This window comes from Struthio camelus, chromosome 3 (assembly GCF_040807025.1).
Source record: "Struthio camelus isolate bStrCam1 chromosome 3, bStrCam1.hap1, whole genome shotgun sequence".
NCBI lineage: Eukaryota > Metazoa > Chordata > Aves > Struthioniformes > Struthionidae > Struthio > Struthio camelus.
This window is the reverse complement of record NC_090944.1, coordinates 11,621,919-11,642,254: the sequence shown is the minus strand read 5'-3', so window position 1 is coordinate 11,642,254 and position 20,336 is coordinate 11,621,919. Positions and strand designations below refer to the sequence as shown.

Genomic DNA, 20,336 nt, shown 5'->3' with positions numbered 1-20,336 from the left:
AGCCGTCCATTATTTGCACTTTCATGGCTGCCTTTATGTAGAGTGGACTGGGGTCCTTCATAAGAACGGTGACAGTCAAGTACTTGAGCAGGGGCTTTGGAAGGCTGTAAAATCTTCATCCTTGGAGATTTTCAAGACTCAGCAGAATAAACCCCTGAGCAACCTGGTCCGATCTCATAGCTAACCCTGCTTTCAGCAAGAATTTGGACTAAGGATCTCCTAAAGTCCTGTCCAACCTGATTGAGTCTATGATTCTGTGACCGTATGAGAAGCTTTGTAGCAGTGTGAGCAATTACAGTCAGAAAAGGGGCAGCTCTACTAGCTGGAGATGCCACCTCAGTCTGCCTACAGGGCTCCTTGCCTGCCCCTTTTCCAACAGGAAATAAAGTCAAAGGGTCTTGGACTGAGAACAAGAACACCTAAGGTTTGACATAACATTTCAGATTGATGTGATTTTTAGTTGTATCGACTTGTGCTTCAAGGTTTATCAGCTGCTTCCAACCTTTGTTTGATAAGAACATGGCATTCCACATACAATGCTAGCATGATCGTGTACACCTTTCTAAACTCGTTCAGTTGAGAGCTGAATATTCTGGCAAATAAGGCCATGAGGTTCGTAGAAAGCGTGGCTGATTGCTTGGACAACTCTCTGGACAATATTAAAAGTTTCACAGTAGGGTCTTCCTACTAAAAGCTTAAGAAGTGCAAGAATAGGTTACCTGGGACACAGATTTTTGCTTCAGAAAGACTTCCTAGATTGACTAGTCTGTCCAGTGCCAGACTAATGACTGAGTGCCTTGATGCAGTTCATTTTAAAGGACGTAAGTAGCGTCTTAACTTCTTGTCCTGACGTGCAACCTGGCATTCAGTACGAAAGATGCTGTTTCAGCATGTCTCCTGTGATATTAGGTCTAAAGCTTGACCCCCTTCAATACCTTAAATTCTTTATCATTACTTCTTTTCTTGCTTGGTGGTTACCTTGAAAGTATAGTTGTCTTTCTCCACCTCGGTAGGGTTGTTAATCACCTGTCCTTCAGAGGTCACCTCCACATAGTACAAACCCTCCTGAGGTGAAGACCTGGGTGGAAAAAAACCCATTATTTTTATATAGAAGAAGGTTTATTTCTAAGTAAATGACAGATCCCTCAAGGTATCTACATTCTTGCTAGGTCCACTGAGGCTTTGACAGAGGAAGGAAAGTTTACACTATGATGTGTAGGCCTGAACAGTCTACTCAAAAGCTAGAATTAAAAAGAAATGTGGACACAGGGTAAGAAATTCCAGATAAGTACAGAAGGTAGCAGGGTTATATTAGAACTTTAGCTATCCAAATTGTATGTAAATGCAAAACACATACATACTCATCAGTGTTCATTAATACGAATAACTAATTGGTATTCATTAGTATTAAAATAACCCAGGGCTGCCTAGATTTACAGGGCAGCTTGATCCTGGTTTGTAAATTAATGATGCATCCTTAATGCACATAGTTTCTCATCATAATATTCAACAGAAGAAATAACTCCCAGCTAAATCATAGAAGCAAGAGATGGAAGAGCCCCATTAGGGTCCCTCTTATAGCTTCTTGAGAGGCCCTTAATCTTCTAGTCAAAAGAAAAAGGTCTTTGAAGTTATGACAGACTGAAAAAGCAGCTCAAATTGCTCAGCCAATACTCTGAATCATATTTATTTCCTGCACTACCACAGCTCTTTTATGATCTTGGACACATCAAGGACACAAAAAGGTGGTGAAATCCCCAGGATTTCTTGGGAATTATGCATCTACATAAGAATCAGATGCCTGCAAGCCTTTGAGTATTTGAGTCATAGCTTCTCCAAGCCTCAGCCTATCAGACACACATGCTAGGGATCCTTAGCTTCATTAAGTTGAAGCAAGTGTAAACGCAGCACAGATCAGGAGGTGCTCAGATGTAGTGCTAGTAGCAGCCATAGGAATCCCTTACACTCTCAAACTGCCTGTATGGACACAAAGAAAGTGAGGATCCTGTCAAACAGATGGCAGAAGTCTGTCCACACAATAGTCGAGGATCATACCTTGTTCTGCATCTTATGGTGGATAAGTCAAAATATGCAGGAGAGATATCACATGGTAACCTGGGCAGGCCTGGATTCACCAGGGACACCTCCAGCTGGGACCCACTGGCTGAGGAGGCAGGCTGGTGGGATGTTGAATCTTTGTAATGAAAAATGAACCAGAAAAGATCAATGAGGGCATGATTGCTCACATTCAGTCACATATAATATGAAAATTGAGTGTGAAAGTCACTGTCTCTTTAGCAGCAGTGCTTAGGGCCTCTAATCAGGGTTTTTTTTCAGTCAGGTTTGACCTACTTCATATTAAGCCCAAGTTCATCTTCCCATGCAGCTGCTTGGCTTTTCTGCCTCTAACACAATACCTGGCCTCTCCCACACATATTCTACTGCAGAGATTTCTCTATACTGGGAGTCTGAATCTCTTCAGCCGTCTACACTGGGACAACCATTGTGCCCATATATATTTAGAGAGACTGCAAACACCAGTTGTTTCACGTCTGCTTTGCATAGTTACACTGACAGGACCTCAGGTTGGCCTGGGATGCAAGGTAGGTCTACTTAGTCTATTTCTTTAGAGTGAGCTGTCCAAAATATCAAAGGCTTTTCAACCTCAAAAAGCTAAATTTTGTCTGAACAAAAGCTAGCATGTTTACCTTTTGTAACTTAACCATACAATTTAGAAATACGGAAGGCTTTTAAGCAAGTCTCCCTTTGTGCGCTTTTTCATAGGTGGTTCCCAGTTTACTCATTCGTTTTAAAGACGTAAACAGTTTCTCAGTTTGCAGTCAGCTGTGCAACTCCTCCTGCTCCTAGAAAGGTGTTTTCCCTTTTTTCCCAGCCTGGCTGTCTGCTCCCTGTGCCCCCAAAATATCTCACAGATAGCTTGAAGTGTGAGCTCCCAGGTGTGATTCCCTGCCTGCCACACTGTGCTGTGGTGGGTACATCTCCACCTGAAGACAGGAGCTCCTTCTCCTTCCAGCTCATCCTCTCTAAGGGACTTAACACACAGTTCAGACAAGCAAGACAGATGCCATTCATCACATCACATCATAGATGACCAGGTCAGAACCTGAACATCTTAAAAGAACAGAGGAGAATAATCGGTCTGGAAACTGAATTTCTTCCCAGAGAGTCAATAGTCAGCACTCATGAATTAAAAAAAAAAAACAAAACAAAACTTAATTTTAGGCAATCGGGTTTAACAGTTTTGGCATATATCAGCAAGGCATGTCAGTTTGGCTTTTGCCCAGATCTCGTGTTTTTCACTAGTGTTCTTATAGTTCCAGCTTCAGAGGACCTATGAACGGAAGAGACTTTCAGTTTTCCCTTTAAAAAAGGAGGGGTGTGGGATAGGTAGGAGATTTTCTAGCCCTGGTGCTACAAAAATAAGGCAGAAATCTGACTTCTGACACTTGAAAAAAAAATATAAACCGATAACCACCAATAATGGTTTATGAAGTAATAATTTCAAGCTGATTTTGTGTTCTGGGCACCACAGCCTGCGTATCTGTTACTTGAAATTTGTCACTCCACCTCCAAATCTCAGAGCAGAGAAGATTCTATTATTCTGATGCGTGCTTTATGAGTTAAAAACTCACCAGGCAGGGTAATAGTAATCCACGTTCCTCCAACAACGCTGCCCTCTCGGGGCATAATATGCAGTCCTGTAGCTGTCACTGCAAAAATAACCCAACTATATCAGGCTGGAGTGTAATACAAACATCAAACCCATCTCATTCAGGACAAGGCATATTTTGTTGGCCCAACGGCTGTCCTCATGTGATTGCAATATCCGCCTGATTTCTCCTTCATAGGCACGTAGGTTAGTCATATCGCTTGCCCTTTTTAGCCCCAACTGTCTGCCCTATGTAAGAGTCCTGCTTCTCAGAGAGTTTTTATACTTTCTGGACTTGGTGGACTGAACCACAGTCCCAGTGTCTTGTCCTCCTCAAAAACCAAAATTAACACAATAAACCTCATGTTTATTACTCCAGCTCTCAAAGAAATGTGCTTGCTCACTTCTGCACACTGTCCCCAAACTTAGGACTGCCAAAATACCAGATCGATTTCTGGCTCTGAGACAACTTGTCCAGCTCTTTCTTGCAGAAGTTCTTAGGAAAGAGAAACACCAGACTGGAAAGGAACTCCTACTCTATGAAATTAAGTCAAGATAGTCTCTTTCATAAGTGCATCAAATTCTTCAGGTGATTTAGGATTTGTTTTAAGGACCCTCATCCTCTGATGAGGATGGAGATCAGCCAATGGTTATGAAAGAAATTGCCAGCCAGTGTTCAGATTTTTTTCAGAAGCCCTTATTTACAGTGATATCCAGTTTGTTGTCTAGCATTTCAGCTGATCATCAACTATATGCTGATGCAATCTCACTTAACGATATTGACCAGTCTGAACTAAGATTTTAGACATGTAGCATGAACTCTTGGTATCAACATGTAAACAATCATAAGACAATTGAGCAAATGGACATGAGCAAGCACAAGAGGAACCCAGGCAGAACAGGGACAATTAACAACAACTACAGGCACCCACTCTGAAATGCCCACTAAGTACGGAAACAAAACCAGCAAAAGCACTGATAAGGGTTGCAAAAATCCAGCGTGCTGCAGCCAATATCACATAGCATCCAATACCTCTTAGAGACACTTTGGCATGCCTCGCACTCAGTCAGGTCGTACCTAACCCTGAGGCACTGAGTTTTGCAGCTGTTGCGTTACCAGCATGGTTGGAGACAATGCATCTGCAGTACCCACCTGCAAAGAGCATTAGCTCAGCACTCAGAAAAGGTTTCAGAAGGTTCATCTCAGACTTTGGACTGGGATTTCACAAGGCTCCAGGATCTCAGCTCAGGCCCTTGGCTTTAATACCTTAACACCTTCCCTGTAACATTAAAAACAAACTCTATCTGTATTCTTTCTTTACTTTGCAAACCTGTGGGGACAGCAGTGGACTGCTGTATAACAGTCCACTGCTCAAAGAGAACAAAGACAACTCTGATATGGTTCAAAAAAAAAAAAAAAATCCCTGATTCATCTTGCACATTGTGTAAAGGATTGAAATAGTGCAAACCGCTCCCACAGAAACACCCAACAGAACATTATGCCTCCCCAAGTAGATCACTTTCCAGCCCAGCTCAGGACGAGTTTTCCCCACGGGGGCCATGTTTCATGGGACTGAGTCCGATCAGGGGCTATGCACACTTGGAGGATTGAAAGCACGTACAGGATTTAAAGATGTCAGTATTAAATTCTCCTAGCAGTGTGCTGCTTTGTGCAAAATTGTTACATCTATTCCATTAAACTAAACTGTGCCATGGTCATTCTTCATCTCTGAAATCAACATTTAAAAATATAGACCGTCAACTTTTACTGCCTTTGCCCTGGGTTTTGTACTAACAAGGAAATAATCATGAACCAATGATTTCAGCAAAATTTTAATGAGTAAAACCCCCAAAGCACAAAGAGGGACTGGGTCACTTGTTCCTCATGGGGGGCTGGGTCCTTTACCCAGAGCATCACTTGGTTGTTAAAATTCAGCTCAGACCAGAGATTCAGCAAATGGCAAGAAATTAGTTTAGGATTTAGAATCGTTATTGTAGAGTATAGAGGACAAAATCAAGATCACTGTGAATCAGTGTACAACCAGTAATCCTCAAAAGGAGGACCCCTGCCCTCAAATTCAGAGGAACAAAATGATATGAAGACTTTCTTTCAGGACTTTTACATTCCTGCTCCAGCAGTCAGTTAGTAAATAGCAGAACTCAACTTTGCTAAGGACCAGTTCTCCCTCCAGGATGATGGTACCAAGAGCTCCTATGTTCTTCCATCCAGTGATCTTCCCTCCTTTCACTGATTGAAGTCCTCTTCTACACTGGTGAGTGCCTATTAGGTCACCCGAGACAGTCTAAACAATGATCCGTCGTAACTATCTGCTCTGCTGTTTTCTACAAATGTTTGCAAGGCTCATGAAAACCAAGCCAACTGAGCCAATTATTAGGTTAATAATGCAACACCTTAAAAATAAATAAATAAATAAAAGGAATAAAGCACTCAGGACTAGTTCTTTGCGGTGATTCAGAGGATATGATGATTTGACAGATTACTAAAGTGACTGTTGCACGCTGAGAAGTGATCTGCAGTTTGTAGATCGAATGCTTTTGGCAGTTGTTCAAGGGATGTGGCCAAATTTTGTCCACAAGTGCAGGATGTTGCTGGGGTACTGCACGTTCCTTACTCAAGTGAAAGAGGAGTAGGAAGATGAACTTGCTCCTCTGCCAGACATCACAATAAGGAGTTCTAATTAAGTTAGTCAAAGCTTGGAGAAGCTGTTCTCCTGTCATTTGGTAACACTTAATACTGATCTGGTCATTGAGATGTTAGCACTAGTAATGTACCAATCTCATATACTAAAGAAAAAGAAATGGAGCACAAATAGTTGCTTAGAACAAGCCACTTGGGCAGCAAAATATTTAGTGATAATGGCAGCAGAAAACAAAATCCACATCCAAGCCATATCTACATTTGTGGCAGAACCCAATATAAGCTGGTCTGTAGCACAAAGCAACTGATGCTAACGATCAACATCCACACTGTAAGCGTTTCAGGGGTGTTACTCCGCACTAGCTCTAGCCTAGTCCCGCGGACTGAACACCCATTAGTGGTTGGAGTGTATTTGGTGCATAGCTTCTAGTTTTAATTTATCCAGAAGGATTTCAGTTTGTGCACTGAGATCAATCATTCTGTGGTGTAAAACAAAGTACCATATGTGGAGACAAAAAGACTCCCTTTGGAAGTAGTCTAAAATGAACTCTAATGGTAGATATTGTGCAGTCACCAAAGCACCTCTTCCTCCCTTAAAGCAGGGAGATTTTTTCACAGCGATCAGAGGGGAACATAAGGCACCCATAGCAGGTGTTTAAGCTAAGTCTGCTGGTGGTTCCTCTAGGATAGAGGAACTTTATAGTAAAACAGATTTTTTTATACACGTTTCCCCTTAATCCACCTAAAATGGTGATATTGCCATTACCACAAACAGAACACTGGTTTTAAGGTCATCCAGTTACTGTGCATTATGGCCACAAAATCCCAAAGAAAAACTTTCTCAGAGCTGCTGGGTAAGAGCAGTTAATACCTACGGCTGTTCAGTGAAAGAGCTGCAGCTTAACACCCTAGGAAAAGCACAGCAGGAGCAGGATGCTCCAAGAGCTGAGGCTACTTTAAGCAGCCATATAAGAGATAATTTGGGTTTATTGCTATTGCTCTTCCTGGGGCTTCTTTTAGTACTACTTACCTTATCCTATTTGCTCTTTTTCACTTCCTCAAATGAGCAAAGCGTGGAAGTACCGATGCCAGAATAGCTGTTCCATCCCTTTGACACCTGCTCTGCTGCAAATTTTAGGTCCACGGTTGTGTTAGGTGCTCAGTTCAGGCCCTGATTGGGTCTGAACTGTGATTTTCAGACCCTGAATCACAGTGTGCTGAAAACCACCAGACTAGTTTCTCAGCAGGCTCAATGCCCATCACAGAGAGAGCTCAGGCCTGTACATTAGGCAAGCTTAATTATTAACCTAAGTTACTTGCTACTGTTAACTATTTTGTTCCAAGTCTTGCATGACCACAAAGGGAGTAACCTGGAATTGTTCTCCTCTTGGTATATAACTAGATCTTCAACAGGACGGTCAATCCTTTTTATTCTTCTCCTTTTACCACCCTCCCTGCCCCCAATAAAAATTGATTGAACAGTGTTTCTTGGTATGCTGACAACTGACCTGGGAGAGGCTTTCATAGCAAGCGGAGTTTGAGGTTGCCTTGTATGCTCTCAATTTTATCCTTCCATGGCACTACCAGGAGCCTCTGAGCTTGGCAGGAACTCTGTCCAAGGCACATGCAGACTGCCTGAGCACATCTCAGGTACCTACACTCCCACGTGTCCTTACAGAGTCAGTGGCGAGATAGTGAGCAGTGGCCATATATAGTGTTCTAGCTCACCCCATGAAGAGCCATGCTCCTCGACTGACTGGCAGCAAAACCCAGACCAGCCTTAATCAGGTGCTGAATAGCTAGCTGCATTGACACCAACCATACTGGCCCTGCTTTAGTATGGATGCCTTTGTGGAAGTTTCCATTGAAACTCACAGGGAGCTCTGAGATACAGCAACATAACTACAATTTAATGAGTTACCACACATCAGTTGAGCACCAGCAGTATGTATGCATGCTCTTACCTCATCCCCAAAAGGAAATGAAATAGGCTTGCTCGTTCTTTCTCTCTTGTTCTTCCCTGGCCTCAATTCAGAGACTCGGTGGCACGAAGTCATGGGTGATCAACTTTCAGGGGAGTTTTGGAACTCTGCCCCACATTGGAACCAGTTGGGTTTGGTTTATTCTTGGACCAAGCCCCTGTGTCACAACTGCGTATAACCAATGATTACAGGAACCCATGTGAAATTTAACCCCATTCTGCCCACAAGTCTACACTCAGTTTACTTATTAGCCAGTTTCACTGCAAGCATGGTCAAAATAAGGAGCAACCTTGAGGGAATACTCTAAATATATACATTCATGTACATATATATGTGTATACACACACTCACACATATATACACACATACATACGTATATGTATTTATATAGTCAGAGAAAAGACAGTCTTCAAAGGCGATAATGATTTCCCTCAAAGTCTTCCTTTATCCCCTTCATTTTGTACACGCCTTCTCACCATGAGTAGCACCTTGCTACCAGAGGTGACGAGACCCAGAGTCTGAGGCAGCAATCTGCTTTCGTGTTAGGACACAGCAAGGACCAGTTACTCCATGAGGGAGGATGAGCTAGGAGCTGAGGCTGACCCCAGAGCAGGCAGTGCCTTCATGAACAGGACACAGTCCTGCTGGGTCTGAACAGCATGGGCAGAGCCAGGTGCTGCTAATGTGGGCCACCAAGAGCCCCAGCCACAGCAAGGGGATGGATCAGATCCAGGGTCCCTCTAAGGGGGTCCAGTCAAAACCGAAAGAGATAGAGCTGGAGACAGAGCTACGACATGGGTCCAACGTCCATCCAGAAGACCGGACTGGAGAGAGTCACACCTACAGCACAGCTCAGGCAGAGACTGAAAGCCCTGAGCTGAGCTTAAAGGACCCCTAGGCACATGGGTGGGTGCATGTGGGTGGGCCGCATTACAGTTCCTGACCTCAGGAACCTTCCTCCTGCATGGCTTGCAACTTGGAAAGAAGGAGGGAAGCTGGTGGGTAACGTTGTCCTTAATTACCAGAAACACAGGCTTCTCACCCACACTTCCGACTAGGAAAAGAATGGTGGATGCTCACTAGGGCCTTGTTATATGAAACATGCAGACTTACTGCACGCTGATGATGATGTTTAGGTGTTATTGCCCTCCAAAGAGGAGAGCAATACAGTTTGAAAAATAAATATATGTGTATATGCTATGCATGTGCACCTGCACATTTGAGTGTGTGCAAATTCAGATGTGTGTGCATGTACTTGAGTGCAAACAATTTTTTTTTCCTACTGAAGGAAAGCTCTGCTGAAAAATATCCCCACAGGCTATCTGTTTTTGCTCATGTGCAATCATTCATTCGGAGATTATCAGACTTTATGTGAATCAATGGAAATAGCCTTCAAACGGGTGGACAGAGTCAGCACTGGGTATCTGAGAAATATGCCTGCAATGCAAGCAGAAAGGAAATAAAGAAAAGGAGGAGATGTGAGCAGTAGCTTTTGGTCACTAGGTGGAAGTATGGAGCCACTGAAGACCTGTCTAGGACTTGAAACGCAGCTGAAGGCCAGCCAAGCTGTTACTCCTCTGGGAGATGGCTCTGCCTAGCACAGGTCCAGGAGTACGTTATCTCTCTGCACTTAAGGGAAATGCCACGTTGAAACAGTCAGATTGGATAAAAGGAGACGTTGGACCTATCCCCCAGCTCTTTCACTCACTAATGCATGATTCGGGCCAACCTGCTCCATATTCAAGTAACCTGTGTAAAACAAGGGCAGTGGTATGCTTCCTATGAGGCCTTGGCAGGGCAGGTGCTGTTCAAATGCAGCAATGCTCTGTGAAAACACTAAATTCCCCCAAGATTTGCAGCACTTCTTCTGGGATGGAAAAGCTTTGCAGCAGCCACAGGAGGGCTCATCTGCTAATGCCCACAGCCCCTGTAATGCGGACACCTCTTGTGAGGAATGCAGCAGTTGTTGGATACCACATGGCATCGCCCAGCAGAACAGCTGAGGGAGGATAATGTGGGATAAGGCAAGGTTTACAGATTTCGTCTGCAACAACTTGGGGGCTCCCCTCCTCCCTCCCAACCCTGCTTGTGCACACAGAGCTCCATACCAAGAGCACAAGCATTTCCTGTTTGATCCTGGCATCCACACCTGTAAATAGAGCATTAAACACTGTGGAGGAAGGCAAGCCTAATGGGATTTGTACTTGAGCAAGCCGCACCGTGTTTCTCTTGAACATCGTCATGGAAAAGCAGCCTTACTCCAGTGCAAGTTGTGTGACCTTGGGCATGAAACTGCTTGAACTCAAGGGACTTGGTCCAGAGACTAGGTCTTGGAGAAAGGCCAGATCTCTGCTCTCCAGCTTGGTTTTGTCTGTACTTAATGTCCTCTTCCACTTCTTGTCTATTACATTTTTCATCTCCCCAAGCAATTTGCAAAGTATTTTTTTACAAGGGAAGGTGGCTATCAAGTCACGTCGCCAGCCTGCTGCAAAAATCAAACCAGGACCGCTCCAAGAGCTGAGTATTTCGAGCAAAGCTTTAAGGCTTGGGAAGTCTCTGAAGAAGATTTCAGCACCTCCCATAGGCCAACCCATGCCTTGGAATTTGTGGCTACATCTATGAGTGAAATAAAAGCGTCAGAGCTTGGGCACTAGATCTCCCCTGCATAGTTTTGACCTAGACCATCTAGTGTTAACCCAAACAATTTCCAGGAATGGTTTGTGAGTCAGTAGGGCCAGGACTTGCTCCCAGGGAGCTATATGGTTGCAGTCACACAATTTTGGAGAATGAGAGAGTTTAATAGCATGGGCATGGCTGAAGGACCAGAGAATGACCCCTGCAACATTTGCTTGCTAGTAGAGATGTATCTTGGAAAGCTTTCCAGGCTGCTGTGTCCTGCGAGGGCATCCCCTGCACTGACTGCGCTGCTCTGTGCAGAGCTCCCATCAGCTGCTGTTTCTTTCTATTAATACTTCACTTTTTGTGTGTTCATACAAGCTTCCTAGCAACCAAGGCCACAAGAGAAGGTGCTAAGAAGTTAGACCGATTATTAATAAATCCTAGCATTTGCTGTCTTTTTTCTCGAGAGGCTTGTTAGACTCTGGCATGCAGGATGCTGAGCCAAGGTTTCCAAAGGAACCTAGGGGATTTGAACAACTGGCTTTGAATTTCCCTCTCTGCATCCCAGCCTTCCTGCTTTCGGCCTGCAGTGTTCAACTGGGTGAAGCTAACCGAGATGAGTCGTGACAATGCAGCAATGCTAGGCAGGGATTCTCCAATCTATCAGCCATGCTGAGCATTGTCCCTGGGGTCTACAGGGCCTGGCTGTCTTTGTTTATTTGTAATCAGGATCTAGTGGTCTCCATAGACCAGAGAAACACCTCTAATTGCTGTTCAGTCCCACTATGCAGGACCAATTGCACCCAGTCCCTCCCCGCTTCCTACAGTCCTGAGCATGATTTAGATGGAGACAACATCGTAGGCTTAAACCTCTGCCCTCGCTAAGATGTTGCATCAAGATCCTGCGTTTGCTGGAACAGGCTGAGCAGTGACATCTCCATCATGGTCCTGGTCTTAGGAGAAAGGGTGAGAAAAGCTGGCATGAGATTTTGAATGCCCCTTCTGTATTAAAGAGAATAAAACACAGAAAATTCTCTCATCTTTCCTTGTAAAGTTCAGTGTGCTTAAATCATTAATCAGTTATGCTGATGGCTAATCAGGGTGCTCACAGGTAGAGCAAGAATAGTCATCCGTGTGTGAATAGCAGGATTTCAGAAGTGGTGTCTGGTTTTGCCTCATTCAGCCCCACACCAAACACCTCAGCGTAGAAATCTGAGAATGAGAAAGTCATTACAACTAGTTTAGAAACATTTCCCACATCATGAGAAGAAATTGCCCATGATAGGTCTGGAATGGCATTTGGATTTCCTCTTCTCTACTCCTTCATTTTAAGCACCAGACCATAATCTTCCCCAATTGAGCAGCTCCCTTCCTTACCATGACATACACAAGGTGGATTGTAAAGGCAGAGGATATTCATATAAGCACTGCGTAAACTTATCTAGGGAAGATAATAAGAATTTTTCAAAAAGAGATTGAGGGTAAACTAAGAAGAAGAAAAGACAAAAGGTATTCTATTAAATTATATAGGCAGATCCCAACACTTTCACATTTCCCTTCATTCCTGCTCCTGGCATCAGGGATGCACTAAAGTCTGAGGAACTTTTAGTTAGCTCTTCTAAAAGTATATAAACTGTTCTAGAAGTATATCAATGCTTTTTGAAATGGTTTAGTTTCCATAAAATATCACCTAACATTTTTTTCACAAAGAAACAAAAAAACCATTTTGTTTTCTGAGAATCTTAAATGGCATGTTTTAAAACTTTTTCAAATTTTAAAGCATTTTATTACCACCGCTTCATTTTGCTAAACATTCGTCTTGTTAACAAAACAATATCTTTTCCAAATATTTCAGTGAAAACTCTGACCCACTCTAGTTTTGTTTCAGATCTAAACTTACAGTCTGTTTTTTCTTGCTGCAATATGACAAAGCCAATGCATTTTCAACCCGTAACTAAGCTGCCTGACTGCCTGGTTCATTTTTCTAGCTGATTTGAAATAGGCTTAACTCTTTCCTTTGAGAGGAAAAATATTGGTGCCTCCAGGAGCCCTTCAGCATATCTTTACAGTGTCACTTTTCAGGTTGATAAAACTCTATTGAGGTAGTTCCCATAGCTACCCTCACTGCATTTGAAACAGTCTATGAACTTCTTTAAACATTAAATTTATTGCCAGTGCAGCTGCTTTAATGACAGGTTTGAGGCTTCTTTGGTTTCAAGGTTCGATGTACTCCAGCTCGTGTCCTCTGTGGTCACGCTGGTTGCAGAAGGGATGTGAGTCGCCCGCCCCGTGGCAGATGCCGGAGCGTGTGGATACAGAAGGCAACGGGGTAAGGAGAAACCAGGCTCTTGCAGAGGCTTTGCCTGCCGTGTCTCAGGGCTTCCCGCTGGCATCCCAAGGGAGCTTCCCTGCTCCAGCAGATCCTGACAAGGAGCACGCTGGATGACGAGGGAAACAAAAGGTTCAGGCCAGCCCTGGTTTCATGGCTGAGAAATTTGCCTAAGTGCAAAACCGCAGCCACAAGAAGAAAATGCAGATTCGAATGAAGCGTCCCATTATGAAGGTCTTCCCAGAGATATTCCTCTTCTGAGTCACAACAATCAAGTAAACACGATCTCATTCACACTTCACTTCAAGCAGGGGACTGTTTCTGTATGATGAACCATCATTCCTCAGTCTCTGTGTTATGGGGTATTTATCATGCTAGCTCTAATACTCAAGAAAGGCTACAGCCCTGTTGTGTAGGGTGCTCTATAATCACATCGTAAGAGATAGCGTCTAGCCTAACCAAGATTTCAATTTGAATGGAGATAAAGGCCTGCAGTCCAACGTGGCCATGGGAAAAGTTACATGCTACAGCCTTTGCAAACCGTGCAATACTGATAACACATCCCACAAGAGAAATGTACAGGTTGGATCAAAAATCTCAGAGGCAGCATTCCCTGCTAAAATCAAGAGGTGTCACTTGGATGGAAGCAATCTTCCAGGGAAGTCTATGGAGGCACTACTGCAGACTGACACTACGACACTTGTTTAGATAAACAGCTGGCAGCGGATCGGGTTTCCGAATCAAGCCGCAATTCTGCACCTACTGAGTTTCATCTATCATTAGTCTTTCATTAGGAAACTTGTTCTTGGCCTGATCCCCAGTTCTCGGAGGAGTGATTCAGCCAAATAGCAGCTCTGTCACTATGTCCAGCGGTCTATATTCCTCTGCTTGTTCCTGTCATTGTGGCAATGCCCATTTGTTTCTCATTTTAATATGAAATTCCTTCTGTTTGAAGAGTTTTTATTCTGATCGCTGTTATTGCCCCAACCCTTCTGTCCCTGCTACCCATATCTAAAAAGGAGAACAGGTGGGACAGCTGACCCTCGTGAATGAAAGGAGAGCACAGTTTCTTCCCCTTCACCCCTTTCTCACAGGCTGCCACTGCTGTCAATGAACGCCGAGCCCCCGGGGACGATGGATTTGTGTGTATTAGTCACATGAAAGAAAAGAGTCTGCAGCAGGCTGCTCCTGGGCTTTGCTTCACGTCCAGACAAGGAAATAGCTTGCCACTGTATTTCTCAGGGCTAGAATCAAGTAACACTGTTTTTTGCGTTTTTTTAACTTCCACAGATTGACTTCTATGTAAAACGTGCAATGGCCATTAAAAAAACAAAACAAAACAAAACAAAAAAACCTACATTGATCCTGATTGTGCAGGGAAATGTTTAAAGCTACCCACTTAGTAGAAACTGAGATTTTTTTTAGATTTTTTTCTTTGGACAGGAATTGAACTCATTTACCTTGCATGAAGCTCCAAGGCCTGTAATTATACAGTGGGTTTGACTAGATGTGCTGATCAGTAAACCACGTCTCAGGGATACTGTGAATCCCTCTGGAAGAAACATTCATAAAAAACACCAACCTGTTACACCACAAGAAAGCAACGCAGGTACCTAAATGACCTTAATTTTGCTCCATATTATTAATGTGTAAGACTAGGTTTCACCATAGTCTTGATTAACATTGTTTTTATGGAAACACACTGCATTCTAATATCAGCAGAGGAGGAACTTTGTTTCCACAAATCTGAGCTACCTCTGGTTCCTGAAAGCCACTCAGCCCCAGCATTAGCCAAAGAGCAGCAGTTACACTGCGGGTAAACAGTTTTATGCTTCATCCAGGAAGAGCAATGCCCTTTTTTCCAAGTATTTCAGGTGTTTGAAAGCACAGGGAGTTCTGTTTATGTGATCGGTGTCAGCTTGGCTGATGCCAGTGAGAAAACCTAAACCATCTTCAGCCAAAAGTACCGACCTCTGCAAGCAGAAGGAAATATTGAGCAGGAGACACTACAAAAAAAAAAAAGTCTTGACTATTGGCACAAATAGCGTGACCGTTGGTACAACCAGAGGGGCAGATTTTGCATGTTATTTTCTCGTATGTGAAGATCTCGGTGATAAGTTTCAGTTCTGACCCACGTGATAGGTTTGCGAATACCAAGTGCACCAGCTATTATTAGCGCTATGATCAGCCTCCGTCAAGATGAAAACCCAAGAGAGGTAAAATATTTCAGCCAGAACTCCTTTTTTACCCCAGCCAACAACGCAGCAAAGCATTTATCTAGTGCAGCTTGGCTCTGATGAGTTGATCACGTCCAGCCAAAGAAGGAAATCAGTCAAATCCAAACATTTCATTTCAGCTTTTTACTTTTCCAAATGAAACTTCTCAATTTGTTTTTCCAATCAAACCAACTTCTTTCAGATTTCCTTCTGTTTTCCTTCTTGCAGTTCTGTTCTCCAGATCTTTATAAACTGCTTGAATCCAGTAAGAAACCATTTCCTACCCAATCATAAAAAAAATATTCCAGTCAAACCACAGCAGTATTTCCCCCCCACTAGCCAGAGACCTGAAAAATTGGTTGTTCACACAGCTCTGATCAAGACATCCTTGTGCCTCCTGCTGTACAGACACATCTACACGGCAAAGAGTCAAGAAGCAGAGAGGATAAAAGCACACAGGTGGGATGAGGAAGGAAGCCCTGCATGCTTGCTTGACTGTAACCTTATTATAGTGCTTTAACTCACAAGCTTTGCATGAATTAAAAGGAGATGTCAGTTCCTGCCACAAATATTCACCCTCTGAAAGCAAGACGATGCTCTTATTTTGGAGGAGGGAGATCGTTCAGCGCAACCCGATGCTTTTCAGACAGTCGTGCCCTGCACTTTCCAGTGCCGTATGCGCGTGTACAGGGACGGGGGTTGGTGGAGGGGAGGTCCATTAAAAATAAAAGTGCCAGTGTTCCCGCTGTCAGCCCCTACCCACCTGTTCCTCTTTTCACCCCAGCCTTTCCACCTCTGACCCTGTTGCGGGACCACAGCGCTTGCAAGGCTGCATCCACCTCCCCTGGCTCCTTCTGGCTTCAAGGCAGCTGTATAAACCTCCAGGGCAGCAGCTGGGGGACGCAGGGAGCCCGTTCCTGAACGGACCCGCAGCAAAGGGCTCCGGCGAACACTGGAAGTCGCTGGCCTGCCCATGGGGCAGGGGGGCTCTTTACTTAACTGGCTAAAATTTTGGAGATACTCCGTTGCCCCCTTGAAAGTGCTGGCCCATAAATCCCGCTTGAGCAGCTCTCAAGGCACGCTCTCACCGTGGGGTGCTAATTTGGTAATTCCCTGCCCCTAGGAACTCTATCCCGACTTACCTTTCTGGACTTTTACCCATCTGTAAGGGTAACAGCAGGAATAACATAGGAGTAACAAGGTCTTGGATCCTCAGTCAGTGAGGCTGTGAAGACAATATATTGTCTTATTAGACATTTTCCTCTCCTTAGTCCAACATCAAAAGCAGATAAACTCCTAGTTGCTCTCTCTACTAGGAATTTGGTAGTGCTCCTTCACCTTATCTGCTCCCACAGCTGGACATCGCTATGCTATTTTTATAGCTCATCGCAACTTCATCTGCTTGAACATTGATTTCACAGGAACTAATTAGGCCAGGAGGCACCATGATGGGATCTCAGTATAACAGAGCAGGGATTAATGCTTCAGGTCCCTTAGTCTGGGGGACTTCAAATAGAGGAAACAGAGGTAGCAGTTGCCACATGAGTTCCTGATGTTATTGGGAAGAGCCAGGGGGCCTCTGCAGCCTTTCTGCTGTCCACGAACACCTGGTCCATGGAGCCCTACTCAGATTCCTCCAAACTGAACATGTTGCTAAACCCAACCACAGCCAGCTCAGAAAATGCTAAGATTCAGGAGACTTTGTTACTAATAGAAAAAAAATAGTTGAACACTTATGTGCAAAATAGGTTCACTTCTAAGCTGTTTTCTGGAGATCACTGCCTGCTTTCATGCTTCCTTTCCCTTAGAAATGGTGCAAAGGACTCTTGAATTTGAAGGTTTGGTGTCTGCAAGTGGACTGAACATCTGCTGGCAGCCACCTTATCCAGGCCAAGTCTGAAGGGGTTAGTAACCTGGTCTTGTCAACCAACCCAGACAGTACACCTGGAAGCAAGTAGAGACTCAAAGATTGGGTGTCTCCTGAGAGGTGAGGACTTAATTTCAGCATCTAAGCCATAGTCGTTTCAGATTCAAGTGGTCCCTTTCATGCTGGAGTCTACATCTAGCTTTCCACCTCCCTTCTCCATCACCTACCCTCCCAGGCAGCATGCAGACATGCTCCCCCACCCAAACCCTGTCCAACTCAATCAGCTGTCACAGGCCCTGCATTCCTGCAGGACTCCCAGAATTTGCAGTTCTGGACATCTGCTCTTTTCCGCCCCCACAAATATGCAAGCAGGTGTGAGGCACCACAACTTTCATTGTTCCTAGCCACTTTTACCCAGGCAATGTGAAGGAAGGCACAACCAGAAAGACAGATCTCTGCTCCCCTTCATCCTCTTCACATCCTTCAGGAAACATAGGAACAAAAATGAATCTCTCCACCAGCACTGAAGTAAGCTCAGAAAGGCCAAATCTTTTACCTTATGTGGTAGAATATAATTATGTTCCATCTCACTGTAACAGGTACCTTACACCAATGATGAAAATTAGAAAAGTTCACAGTTCTTGGTGCATATGGCACATGGTTGCAAAGAGATACCTGGAGCATGTGCTACTTAGGTCAGTAAAGCTGCCGAGTACTGCATAAAATAAGTGGCATCCGGATTAACCTTATACTGGAAGGACCCTTAGTGAAAGGATTGTGAAGGATAACAAGCGCTTCCCTATCTAGTGAAGACCAAGGTGGAAAAAAAGCAAATATTTCACTGTTTAAGGTGATGTTTTCCAACCAGCTATGAAGTGATGGTAGTAACTTGCAGGGTTAGAATGGCAAAGAAGATCAGATCTCAGAGACAAGGTTTACATAGCCTTATTGCATTAATTATACAAAAGGCATTTCTATAGTGATGTTTACACTTTTCTCATTCCAGGGAGGCTTGTCATCTTACATAGAAATGAGTCTCCTCTTGGTCTGTACTACAGCTGGTCAGGTGCTACAAGAGAAACAGTTATCTGGCAAGTTTATAACTGTCTGTCAAATCAGTTATTTCATGAGCGGCAATTAGCATGAAACACTGTACAGCATTAGTTTTATCCAGACCCCAAGGAATCTTCGAGTGTTGAGAACAGACAAATCTCAGGTAAATTTAGTTTTGGCAGTAGGTGCTCTGTTGGTTATTATCAAGGATTATGGGAAAAGAGTAACTTTTCATCCCATTCAACTTTTTTTTCCCCCAAATAATTGGGATTCTAACTAAAAAAAAAAAAAAGAAAAAGGGTATTTTCCCCAAGAGGTTCTATTTTGCACCGAAAATTTCGACTGGTAAATGTGTACAATGTACCAAGATGGTACGCTGCTACAGAAAACCACCTTTTCAATAAAGTGTTATCCTTATTATTATTATTCAGGCCAGCTAGGGTTAATCTAATGTGAGGATGGGTCCACAAGATCTCCTCAAACTGACTACTACTCCTGATACCAGTACATGATACACCAAGTATATCAGTAACACTAAAAAAATTCCACTTTTTGCATCTTTCAGATGGCTGCAGAAGAACCTGTATATCTAGCTTTATGCTTTCACAGGAACACTCGCTGCTGGTTTCATATTCTCGTGAAAGCTGGTACTGCCTCTGAGCACCGGCATGCTGCAGTGACACCAACCTCCCCTGTCAGTCTCAGCTTGCCGCGCACTTACAAAGGAGGCTATCCTCTATCCATCCTAAATCTGCCAGGGATCTAATTAGGGTACGATAGGAGAGCATTTGTCAGCCTCTAGGCCACTCAAACATGACCTTGTCTATTAGCACCATTCTGGCACTTGGTGAACCCATAACTGCTCCTGCAGGGCTGGTTCTGCATCTCTGCATGCCTCTCCAAGGTCCTTAGTAGAGCAGGGCTCAACACTATGACCCTGCTGGCTGTGGGAGCTGCACAGCTGAGTTTGAACAATGCTGCATCTCGGGTTATGGTGTCAGACCTGAGATAGTTCTCTATGGAGACAACTTAGTTCCACGGGAAGATTAATGCAGAATCTGGATAAACTACAGGTAGATAACGCACAGTCAACAGTATTGTTCTCCCTACTTTTCAGGTGGGTAAACTGAAGCACGAGTGTGACCTCTCCCTGTCATGTCCTCCTCCCTGCCATCTCATACTGCCAGCGTACACATAATTCATTTTTATGCCTTTCCCTTCCTTTCTGTGGTGGCATTACGACCATGCTCTGACATGCTCAGTTCAGCTTTAGCTCTTGGAGAGAAGACAGGCAGCGTGAAGTTGTCTCCAGCACCCCCAGTAAAACCATCACCCTTTTCCAGCAGTGTTTCCCAGGAGCAGGTTGCACCAGCTGGGGGAACCCGCCTTCCTTACCAAGCAAACCCTGGAGGCCTTTTCTGATGGGGGTTATACTGCCCTGCTCAGTTGTGCTGTACCCTCCTAGCCTTTCACACTGTTTCAGAGGTGCAAATTCACATATGGCAGCGCCCTATAAGCCACCTGATATCGCTGATAAGCAACCCCAGGAACACAGTACTTTGAAGACAGGAGCTTTTTTGTTATTTAATTTGTTCATACTTCCTAGAGAGGGAAAAAAAAAACTACTCCTTCTCCTTCCATTATTTTTCACAGAGCTGGTCAAATAAATATTTTTCTCTCTTACCAAAGTATTATGAGCACAGGAAAAATGTTGAGAGAAAAAAATGATTTTTTTTTCAAGTTGCATAATTTTGGGTATTATCATCTTTCTTCCACTGAATTCATCAGAAAAAAAATGAATGTGCCTGGTTGTTTTCCTTTCTTATACTTATTGCTATTCGTTTACCGTGGAGCAAGGGACTGGGGTTGTAGCAGTTATTACAGAACAAGTGGAATGCATCTCCCTACACGACACATTTTAGTTTCTCTGCATTTTCTTTC

The 20,336-nt window shown here is 43.8% G+C and overlaps 1 protein-coding gene across 6 annotated transcripts in view; it reads right to left on the bottom strand.

Moving 5' to 3' along the window:
* Positions 1–8,372, bottom strand: part of PKHD1 (PKHD1 ciliary IPT domain containing fibrocystin/polyductin) — a 280,498-nt gene extending 272,126 nt beyond the window's left edge. For 5 of the 6 annotated variants that reach the window (XM_068936955.1, XM_068936957.1, XM_009676883.2 and 2 more), the window contains exons 1-5: positions 7,360–7,565; positions 4,824–4,950; positions 3,654–3,731; positions 2,056–2,194; positions 979–1,078 (exon numbers count right to left, since the gene is read on the bottom strand). In XM_068936955.1, coding sequence (XP_068793056.1) covers positions 979–1,078; positions 2,056–2,194; positions 3,654–3,731; positions 4,824–4,872 — 366 coding nt within the window. In that variant the 5' untranslated portion in view covers positions 4,873–4,950; positions 7,360–7,565. Of the gene's footprint in view, positions 1–978; positions 1,079–2,055; positions 2,195–3,653; positions 3,732–4,823; positions 4,951–7,359; positions 7,566–8,293 lie in introns of those variants that run through there. The other variant, XM_068936956.1, reaches the window with a different exon arrangement.
* Between the last annotated feature and the right edge of the window lie 11,964 nt (positions 8,373–20,336).